Source organism: Cavia porcellus, unplaced genomic scaffold, assembly GCF_034190915.1.
Source record: "Cavia porcellus strain 051 isolate PalLab524CR breed Dunkin Hartley unplaced genomic scaffold, mCavPor4.1 scaffold_16, whole genome shotgun sequence".
Lineage (NCBI taxonomy): Eukaryota > Metazoa > Chordata > Mammalia > Rodentia > Caviidae > Cavia > Cavia porcellus.
The window spans coordinates 28718434-28730445 of record NW_026947499.1 but is presented as its reverse complement, the minus strand read 5'-3'; the positions used below and the strand labels follow the sequence as shown (position 1 = coordinate 28730445).

General features: G+C 38.7%; 1 protein-coding gene across 2 annotated transcripts in view; it reads right to left on the bottom strand.

Moving 5' to 3' along the window:
• Nucleotides 1-12012, bottom strand: part of Grk3 (G protein-coupled receptor kinase 3) — a 146467-nt gene that overhangs the window by 112781 nt on the left and 21674 nt on the right. For both annotated transcript variants that reach the window (XM_063226036.1, XM_063226037.1), the window contains exon 2: nucleotides 2358-2434. In XM_063226036.1, the coding sequence (XP_063082106.1) occupies nucleotides 2358-2434 (77 nt within the window). The remainder of the gene's footprint in view (nucleotides 1-2357; nucleotides 2435-12012) is intronic.

The following is a 12012-nucleotide window of genomic DNA, read 5'->3' as shown; positions in this document are numbered from 1 at the left end:
AAATAAAGTGAATTTACAAAAATCCAAAGACTTTCCACACTGGTTTCTAGTAGATATGAATTCTTTTTAAAAAATCCATCATAATCCCTTATTTAAAATTCTAAGTATCAGAGCAAGTCACGTCCCTTTCCTGGATCTATTTTTCCTCATTTCTAAATTAAAAACCAGCCTAGAAAGACCTTAAAGAATACTGTCTCAAAAAGATCTACGTATTATTCATGGAAATAGAAAGGCAGCTGTCCCTTACTATCCCAGAGGAAGTGGTTTCAAGACACTCTGTGGGTACCAACATTCACAAATGCTCAAAACCCTTATTTAAAATGGTGCAGTACTTGCATAGAACTTACATGCATCCTCCCGTACACTTTAAATCATCTCTGGATTACTTACTGTGCCTAATAAAATGTAAATGCCAGGAGAATAGATGTTAGATTGTAGTTTAGGGAATAATGACAAGAATATCTGTCTAGTGCATATTAAATTCTTTTAATATACACATGCACACATACTTTTAATCCATGGTTGATGGAATATAGAATCCATGGCTATGTATACACAACAGTGGAGTTTCAGAGAACTTTAATTTCTTAGGATACAACTGATTTACTCCAGACCCTCAGCTTCCCAACAAACTGCCTAAGTGATTGTGGGAGCTAAGCAAGGGGCAAAGAAAGGAACACCCAATTTCCCAATGCTGAAGTCATGCAAAAATCCTACAATTATGAGTTTATCTCATTGCTCCAGATAGATGGACAAATAAAATAGTTTAGGAAATTTCTGGACAGTAGGAACTATCTTTGGGGAATGAAAAAGGAAAAACAAAGCATGTAAACTATAGGTCTTACCTAACCTTGATAAGAGTCATTTGTAAACAGACAGGTTTTAGAAGTCAAATGAAAACATAACACCTCATTTCTTCATAGGCCTTAAAACTCTACACTAAAGCAATTCCTAGGCCACCCTAATTTCTCTAAGCACTACTTGCTACAAAACTACGAAGTCCCCTACATCAAGACACATCTGCAGGGTCCAAGACCCACACTGGCCTATGAGAGATGGTCCCCCACTTATTGGGGCTCAAAGGGGAGTCCCTGTGACCTGCATAGCCAAGACTGAAGGGATCCACACAAACGGAGTCAAGCAAGTAGTCTTGATTATAAGGAACAGCAGGCAAAACCACCTGCCATGAAAACTGATGGCATCAAAGGATCCATGCCCTGCACTTTGAAGAAGCCCACTTTCAGAGAAGCATGATGCTCACAGAAACCCATGCCAACCCTGTGACCGTAAGGGCAGAGCAGCAGGAGAGAAGCTGGGGCTCTTGAGTCCAAGGACATGGGTCCCAAAGTGAATGGCTGGTAATGGATCCAAACACAGCATCTTGTCTGGTTGGATCATCTGGTCTCCAGTATCACATCCTTTTGGTAGCTGCTGGGCAGGAACCTTACCATTAAGCATGGTTGTTGAAAATAAAAGCAGCCCTAGACAGCTGCTGACAGCCCTTCAAATGCTGATTTTTTTGGGTTTCAAATAAGGCCTTCCAGAGAAAATTACAAGGAACTACAAGAATACCCAGTTATTCTTCTAGTGAATAAACTTTGCTTAATGTAATCTCACTATCCAGGCATGGTGGCATGCACCCGTTATGTCAACACTCTGGGAGGCTGAAGAGTAAGACTGCAAGTTCAAGCACAGCAACTAAGCAACTTAGGAAGACCCTGTCTCAAAACTAAAAATTAAAAAGAGCTAGAAATATAGCTCAGTGCAAAAGTGCTGGGTTCAACTCCCAGTACAGCAAAAAAGCGAACAATCTCATTATAATGCCAAATCCTGGGGCATATTCCTGTCTCCTATCTTTGAACATGTGAGGAATGAAGAAAGATGACAGCCAAGAGCACACCCTGGAACATGCCCCCGCCATGACAATGGGTCTCTCCAATGTGAATCCAGGTACGTTTCCTCAGAACCCTGCTCTGGGAATTAGCCTCAGTGCTCTCCTTACTTGCTACAAGAAATAAACCTTTCTTCACTCTTACCTGAGTAAATAAGGTGTGCTTACTTAGCTTTGTATTCACCAAGGGATGAACCTAGTATGTTTGATTAGGGAAACCCGCTCCTGTATCCCACCCTTAAAATTCAGAGTCAATCTAGTCTGATTCCCAATAGCTTATTATTCATATGTCAGTAGGAATGTAAGTAATCATAAAGCACCACACTAATTACATGAAATGACCTTCTTTCCTACCTTTAACTAAAATGGATATCAAGAGGATTAGGGACTCTACTTACAAGCTACTATGGCATCACCTGATTTCACTATGCAATTACAGTATGCCAGATGACCAAGCAGGACTCACCGATTTTCTGATTGAAAATCTTGTCAAAGGTTATTTCATTTCTCTCTTCAAGATATTTCTGCATCACGCTCCGGATACTGAAAAACAGGAGTGGCACACTGTTACCAACATAGCCCGCAGCATGAGTAATCACCCCTAGGAGAATTAACTTCTTGAGAGAGACCCTCCAGTGGTCACCAGGGCTGCACAAAACAGTTGAGAGACCAACAGCTGGCAACTTCATGGCTCCAGCCACCACCCTCTACTGCGACGCAAGGCCAACCTTGTATTTAAAGACTCAACTACAGAAAAGAACTTAAGGACCTTGAAACTCTCCCTCAGTATCACCACTCTGTAAAATGCCCACAAATACATAAGTGTGTGTGTGTGTGTATACATATAAATACACACAGGCACACCAGCCCCATGTGTGCTCAAACATGTACCATACAAATTATGCTCAATTAAGAAACACCTCTTTAGATAAAGGCAAAAGTTCTCTAGCTATATAACTAATATTTGATAAAGTCATATTGCTTTATACCAACAATAAGCCACAAGAAATCTAATTAGAAAGATTTCACTTGAGATAAAAATTTTAAAACATCAATTTCCTGGAAATTAAAATCTTTCAGAATATGTGCAAGAAGTTTATGGGAAAATAACAAATCATATTGAGAGGTATTAAAGGAGATTAAATAAACACAAAGATATACCACAGTTATGAACAGAAAAACATATTATAAAAATTCAACATCTAATCGAAATCTAACTATAAAGTCAATGCAATTCCCATCAATTTTCCAGCAGCATTTTTCACAGAATGTAGAAACATAAACTTTTTCTGCAATTTATATCTGCATAGGCTCAAGAATAGCCAAAACATTCCTGAAGAGAAGAGAATAAAGATACTGGAACTTACTCTGAAGATAAAATAATTCAGATAGGTAAAACAAAGCAACCTGATATGGAAGGGACAGCAAATAAACTGAGCCAGCCATACACTGAACTTTGATATATATGAGGAGTGACAAGACAAAAAAAATGAAGAAAGGATGGACTTTTTAATAAGACAGCCCCAGAAGTGTTTACCCAACTGGAATAAGTAGAAAACTGAATCCCTGTTACCCAGCAGTGGTGGAACAATTTAGCATTGCTTTTTAAAAAACACATTAAGGCATAATTTATAGGTAACTAAATGTATGTTTTAGTATACTACTAAATGAGTTTTTGACAGTTGTATTTACCCTGGTAAGTATTATTTTATGTGAAAACCTCTGTCACCCAAAAACATGCCCTTTTGTAGTCAATCTCCCCATATTCCAGAATCTAGGTCACCACTGTCCTGCTTTCTATCACCACAGATTACATGCTCTAGTTCTAAACTTCTTATGTACATAAAAATATACAGTATGTTGTCTTTTTTTGAATATTTAAACAGCTTTATGCCTTTATTATTATTTTAATGGGAGTAAAACAGAACAGTAAAATGAAATAAAATGAAACAGTGATAGGACATTAAGGAATCCACAATCATTACTGTTTTGCATATTGTGATCCTCTAAATAGTTGCCCAGACTACTGGCCCCAGGCCTGCAAAGTCAATCAAACAACATAAATGTCAGGTTACTTCCCTACTTCAGTTATCATCATCTCAGCCTGTGTGGCATCTGGTTGCTTATGGGTTGTTAGGTGAGGGAGTGGGGCGGGAGGTGGAGGTGCCAGCACACAGGGAGACAGCACGGTTCCCTTGCTGCTGCTACCCGGCTGACCAGGCCTCCACTGTGCCTCAGGGAGTCTGCAGTTTCCTTGCTGCTTCTTCCTGGCCAACAGGGCCTCTGCTGGCACACAGGGAGGTCGCACAGCCTCCTTGCTGCTTCTCCTCAGCTGACAGGGTCTCTGCTGTCCCTCGGGGAGGCTGTACGGCTTCTGGGCTGTTTCTCCTTGGCCGGCAAGGTCTTCACTGGCACACAGGGAGGCTGCAAGGCTTCCTTGCTGTTTCCCCAGCCCACAGGGCCTCCAGGGACACACAAGAAGGCCGCATGGCTTCTCTGCTGCTTCTCCCTGGCTGACGGGACCTCCGCCAGCCCACACACACACAAAAAAAAGGCAAAATTTTTTGAATCCTGATTAAACTCAATGTATTAATATTTCTCTTTCATGAATTGTGGTTTTGGTGTCTAAGAAATCTTTGCCTAGTCAGACATCACAAGATTTTATTCTCAATTTTTTTCTAGAAGTGGTGTAGGTTTTGCATTTAATGTAGCTCCACAATGCAGTTTTATTTGTTTTGGGATGGTAGAAGGTAGTATCTAAGTTTCATTTTGTTTGTGTTTATGGATATCCAGTTGTTCCATCACCATTTGTTGAAATTCCCATCCTTTCTGCCACTGAATTGCCTTGGCATATCTTCAACATTCAACTGAGTATAAATATGAAGTTTCATGTCTGGACTCTTTATCAGTCCATTGATCTTTATGCCAAGTATTCCTTACCTGTGGCATAATGTTGGTGCACTGTGTGGATGACTACAGCTCTACAGGAAATTTTGCAATCAGGTAGAAAAGAACAGAAAGCCAGAGGATGAAATAGGAAAGAACTTGGGGGCTGGGGATTTAGCTCAGCGGCATAAGCGCCTACCTTGCAAGCAGGCAGTCGTGAGTTCGATTCCTGGTACCGATAAAAACGAAAAAAACAAAAAAAAAAAGAAATAGGAAAGAACTTATAAATAGGAAGAAATAGTCTCAATATCCTTATTTGTATGTTTGATGATGGTTCCAGAAGTATTTATTACATTATGGAAAATGAATTAATGATTCAGTGACTATAGAAGAGTCTTGCACACATTAATGATAAGAGTGCCACGAGTCAAATATGCATAAAGTTTATACCAAAATTTGGATCATGGTGATTACTAAGCAAATCATGAGTTCAATAAAAATAAGTATAAAGATGTAGGGTTTATTTTTCAAACCTACTACAAAGCATAGTTTTTAAAAAGTTGCTCTGTGCCAGAAACAGCCATGTCAATAATGATAACGAAACACTACCTTAACCAGTGGCTGTTCCTACTTAGTTATACCTAGTTTTAAATATCCTTCTATCTCAGATATTTTAACTAAGAGTTAAATTTTGTCTTGAAACTGCTAACGATAAGATTTTCAAATAGATGCTTGAAATTCAAGTAATATAAAAGTAAAAAGTAGGTTTTAAAATGTTCATCACTCAATTTTCATATTGTCACATTATTTTAACTGAGACAGGCTGAGTTCAACTAAGTCTAATCTATTTGCAAGGTTGGTGCTTATGCTGCTGAACTAAATCCCCAAGTCTAATCTATTTGTAGATGATCTTACTTTCTTATGAAGACTGACAATCTTCTTCCATGAATTAAAAGTTTCACTTACTGTGTAACATTTCACATATTATTATTATTATTTTTTTTTTTTTGTCTTTTTCCTTTTTATCAGTACCGGGGATTGAACTCACGACTGCCTGCTTTACAAGGCAGGCGCTTATGCCACTGAGCTAAATCCCCAGCCCCAATTTCACATATTATTATTATTGGTTTTTCACCTATCTTGACCTATCATTTTTCTCCTAAACATCCAGAAACATTTTAGAATCCTACTAAGCAAATTTAGCAATTTACTACCTATTCCATTCTGGAGTTTTTCTTATTTACCTCTTAGACACAATTCCTGTTATGTTATGATTTTTACTATTCCCCTCCTATACATTATAGTTAGATTTTTAAATATGTATTTTTACTTGAGTCTGCCCGGAATAGAATTTTATATTCAAAAAATCTAATTTCCTCTCTAATAATGAAAGGTCCATTCTCGGTTTATATCTTTATTTTTCTTATGATTCTTGACTATGATATTCTACCTAGAATTTTTCACTATTCAAATTTTATTTGCATTTTTAATATTTTGTGTTTTAATTGACATGGCTGGTATTCAATGCTACATACAAAAAGGAATTTGAGATACATTAGATTTAAATATAAACCACAGAACTACAAATCTTTTTTAAGGAAACATACCATAGAATCTTTGTGACTGGGTTAAAAAATGATAGTAAAAGTATGAACAATGAGAGAAAAACAGAAGTTGGATTTCACCAAAACTTAAAAAGTTCTGGCCCTAAAAAAGCACTTAAGAGAATGAAAAAATATGTCACAGACTGAGACAGTACTGGCAAAAAATATATCTGATTAGTATCTGACATATAGAAAGAACTTTATGTAGTCAAGAACAAAAACCTAAAAAAACTAATTAGAGCTGAGTGTTATGGTTTGTGTCTAAATGTCCCCCCAAAGCCTCATATAGTTACCACTTTGCAGAGGCGGCTGGATCTAAAGTGTGTGGTCCTGGGATCAAAGATATGTGATTACTAAATCAGTGCACTGATTGGTCTCACACAGTTTTGGCTGGGATTAAGAGTATGAGTACTACACATGCCCTAGGGTTGGTAGCCTGCATAAAATATAAGGGACAGAGAGAGAGTTTATGTGCTCTTGTCTCCCTGACATAGTTTGGTATACTATTATCCTCTGTGATGCCCCTCCGTCATGCCATCCCACCTTAGAGCCAGCTGACTGTGGACTGAAATCTCTAAAAACTGTGAGCCAAATAAACGTTTTCTTCTTTAACTTAAGATATCAAGTATTTTGTCTTAGCAACAAGAAAAGTAATTAAGACACTGAGCAAATGATTTGAACAGACACTTCATCAAAGAAGGTATGTGGATAACAAATAAACATGTGAAAAGAAACATAACAATATTAATCACTAGGAGACTTCCGGGAGAACATGGCGGATAGATAACAGCAGCTATGGAGGCTCTCTGAGTTAGCCAGCTTAGAATTCAGGAATGGTGAGATCCAGAGAACATGGCGGACAGATAGCAGCAGCTACGCAGACTCTCTGCGAGATCCAGTTTAGAATCCAGGAATGGTGCGGAGGGTGGAATCCAAACCAAGAGGAGATATACCCTGCTGACCCAAGAACGAACTGGGCTGAGAGATACCAACTGGGAATGCAATCCTGGTGCTCTAACAGGAACAGATAAAGCCTGAGCGTGGAAGCTGGAGCCTGCGCCATTGAAAGCCGTAATTTGGCTTTCCTGCTGCCGCTGCTGCATCTGAATCGGCTCCGCAGGGAGAGAGACATGCAAAAGCACTGAGAACAGGAATCGGTGAACAGAGTTAAGAGCTGGGCGGGCGGGGAGCCGTGCATGGACCTCCGGTGAGTGAGGGAAACTGGGACTCTCCCACGGTCTAGGAGGCATCAACAGAGGACATTCTGGGACCAGGCCGACTTGCTGGAACAGGGAGCTGTAGTGACTTAGGTCACATATCTCCCTCTCAAGCAGGATTGGTAAGACCCAGTAGGTCTAGCACAACGCAGGTCCCAGTGCCTGAAGGTGCACCCTAGCGCTGAAGCCTTTTGGTAGGGGTAGGTTGACCTGGAGGAGCGGGCCCCCGCATAGGCTGCCCGGTCCCTAACTCCCTGGTAAACTGCGGTGGGCGGGAACACCTAGCCGGCGCAATTCAATCAGACTGTGGCCGACAGGGAAGGAAGCTGGGCCTCCTATATATGCTTGCATATATAAGGGACAAAGAATATGGGAGAGGGGAATAAGTGACTAAAGTCTTTTTAACATAGCAAGAGGCAACATGGTAACCACTGTTGATCACCTTGTATTTTGTTTTTACTTTATGTATTATGTCCATCCTTTTGATTTGACTGACTGTTTTGTTATGTCACGTTTGGTTTTATTCTCTTCAAAAAAAGTAATAAGAACTGTGGGAGTAATAAAATCCAAAATGTGTAACTGTCACTGTACAAAAGAGAGGAAAAGAAAGTGCTCTAAAGGATATAATTGCATGTATATTTAAGTGTATAAGATAGATAACCATATTACTGAGTTCTGTTGAATCACTGAACAGAACTGTTTGCAGTCTCACTGTCTGAAATATCCACTTTATATGCTTTAATTTTATAAGTTGAACAACTATTTCTAAGATGACAATATGTAATCTATTAACTAGTGAGTTCCTACTATTTTTTCTGAAATTCTGTATAACTTGTACCCTTTTTCTTTTTCTTTTTCATTTTTATCGGTACCAAGGATCGAACTCACGACCGCCTGCTTGCAAGGCAGGTGCTTATGCTGCTGAGCTAAATCCCCAGCCCCTATACCCTTTTTCTATTTTTTTTTTCTCCTTAAATAAAATTTTAAAAAATATTCATCACTGGGGCTGGGGATTTAGCTCAGCGGCATAAGCGCCTGCCTTGCAAGCAGGCGGTCGCGAGTTCGATCCCAGGTACCGATAAAAAAAAAAAGGACAAAAAAAAAATTTAATCACTAGGACAAAACAAATTAAAACCACCATGAGATTCTACTACATCTACATGCACCATTAGAGTGGCTAAAATGGACAAGAGTATACCAAACTTCGGCAAGTATATGGAATAACTGGAATTCTCATACACTGCTAGAGGGAATATAAAATCATATGCTTTGACAGTTTCTGAAACGTTAAACTATATGTACCATATGATCCAACTACCCTATTCCCAAGTATTCAGCCCAGAAAATGAAAGCATAGAACCCTATAAATATTTTTACATGAATATTTTAACTACTTTATCTGGGATGGTTAAAATCGAAAACAATGCAAATGTTCACAGTAGATGAATGCAAAAATAATTTTGAATATCAATATAATGAACTACCACTTGGCAATAAAAATGGAATTGACTATTGATACATTAAACAACATAGACTGATCTCAAAATAACTATGCTGAATTCAATAAACCAAAATTCTAGCCCCACTCCCAAAAGGTATATATTGGTACTCAGTTCTTGATTACAAAGAAACAGGGTAAGTGTTTTGAGGCTGCTCTCTCTTTCATACACACACACACATATGCATGTACAAAGTACAGAGTATATGGTATTTATTCCTGGTTCCTGAACCCAAGGGTTCTTAAAATCCTAGGATTTCAAGTGATAGAAGATCCTTTTGTTTACAAGAAGCCCTTTTCAACCACATCAAACTTTATGCTAATGAGCCGACTCTTATTGAGCCCCTGGAAAGCTTCTAGAATGGTGCTGATCGTCAAAGGAACCAAGAGCCCCATGACTATCCTTGACCTCAGGCACATAGGTGCTGAAGACAGTTCCATTATCAAGAGCCAAAGCTTTCTTTAAGTAATCATGTCTACTTTACTAAGAAGAGTTTTACAAATGTTTGGGGTTGGTAAACACAACTGCATGCTGGGAGCATGATGGCTCAGACAGGCACAGATGCTGTATGCCCTCTTCTCCCCCAAGACCTGGCCCTATGGATCTCTTCCATTTTGCTGTTCCTGTGATGTGTCTTTCATAGGGATAAAGCCAATCATAAGTGCAGCACCTTCCTGAGTCCTACGTGTCATTCAAGTTAAATATTATACCTAAGAGGATCAACAGAAGAAACCATACCCAGTTAGCTGGGCAAAAGTGTGGGAGCCTAGGAACCCCAGTTTCAGCTGGCATCTGAAGTGGGGCGGTCTTATGGAACTGAGTACTTAATCTGTGAAATCTGTACCAATTTAAGATAGTGTCAGGATCAAAATGAATTGTAGGACCCCCAGTGTCAGAGAACTGAGAATAGCTGGGAAGATGATATTAACATGTATGCTCATTACCTTAATTTTAATAATGACTTCATAATTATAGACAAAACTTACTGCATAGTACACTGGAAACCCATGCATTTCATTTTAGGTTAAGTACCTCAATAAAGCTATTTGTTTCATTTTGCTCTTTTAAAAAAATTTTATCGTAGGATACAAATCAGCAAAATCCTAGGTGCAGAAAGCTACATGACAAATGACCCAATGCTTTTTTTTTTTTTTTTTTTTGTCTTTTTCCCTTTTTATCGGTACCGGGGATCGAACTCACGACTGCCTGCTTGCAAGTCAGGCGCTTATGCCGCTGAGCTAAATCCCCAGCCCCTGACCCAATGCTTTTGACAAAATATATCCAGAGAGAATAATGCTGGCAGTGGAAACTTCAGATCCAAAAGACCTGAAAGAAATAATAACTAAGAAAATATAAGGATTCTGTTTTAAACTAGTTCAAATTATTAAAAACTTAGAAAACTGGGGGCCAGGGATATAGCTCAGCAGCTCAGCACCTGCCTGACAAGTGCAAGGTCCTGAGTTCAATTCCTGGTACCAAAAACTTAGAAAATTGGAGAAATGTAAATATGAATTGACTATCTGATATTGTTTTTTTCAGACTTCTTACCTAGAGTAATAGTCACAGGTAATATATTCTGTCTAGGCATGCTTCAAAACAAGGGAATAGGAAGTCTAAAGGAAACTAAACAGGCCATGTATTGGCAGCTGAATAATCCAGGGGAAGGTAACATCAATTTTACATGACTATTCTCTCCTTCTGCACACACCAATTGGTTAGAGATACAGCAATCCTCCCTTGTCATGGCCTACTGGGATAATGCTGTATGAACGGAGGGTAAACAACTAACTCTTATATAATTTTTTAAGCTTCTAAAACTGAAGTGGCTGAAAGACCAGCCACTAGACATCTGCTCCCAAATGGCCAAGGGATGGCAGGCTGGGCAGTCCACCTTCAGCACTGCAGAGAAATTATAATATTTAGGACAGGACTAAATACCACCCATAATTAAAAGACTCCATATTCTATACGCTTGCTTTATTTCAATTTGCAAATAAGATCCAAATAAAATGTACTTAACAAATACTTCAACTATGTTCTATATTTTTAAAAATGTAGCTGCACAAAGGTATTTGTAAAGGTCAAGCAATATAATAAAAATGGTTTATAAACCTACAAGCAGTCCCAAATGAGAGGTGTTACCATTCCTAACCACTATGAAAACAAAAGGAAGATTTTTTAAAAGGTGGCTCAGCAGTCACACCAAGATTCAAGAGCCTCAAAATGACACTGCTTTTTTTTTTCATATACAGTTGCTAGATATTTTCCAAAAACTGCTCATTAAGCCCCCGGAATAGAGCTGCACAATCCAAAGTGACAATAAAAACTTCCCACACTAGACTTTAAATCACTAGACTATGCCACATAGACTCTGAAGCAGTCTGTCAAAGTATCTCATTAGCATCAGTGTCAGCTGGCCCAAGTTTCCTCAGTTCACCAGGCCTTTGGCAGCAAAATCTCTGATACAATTTGCATAGCATTAAACAGTTCAGCACAGGTCCATCTACATTCAGAAGATCACAACCCAATTAAGTTGTCTGTGACTTTAAATTCCTTTGTGTTGTTCCTACAATATTTTGAAAAATCCACATTTTGTCCTTAATGCCTCTTTTCTTTGAGGTATATAACTGGATATGGAAGGGATTTAACTGGCCTGAAAAGCAGAACTCACATATAAATTATCATCCCCAATCACACCCTAGTTAAAGGATCAACAAATTTATGAGGTTATCAGTTTAATTAAAGATACTAAAAACTCATAATTTGAACTATCTCTTTCAGGTGGTCACAATAATCGTATTAGGATACAGTCATCTTTTTATCAAAAATCCTTTTAAAGCAGCAATAATGCATAAGCAGCTCTAGTCTATGGCTGTATTGTCTGCATGGAATAAACATTAAAGGAGAGAGTGCAG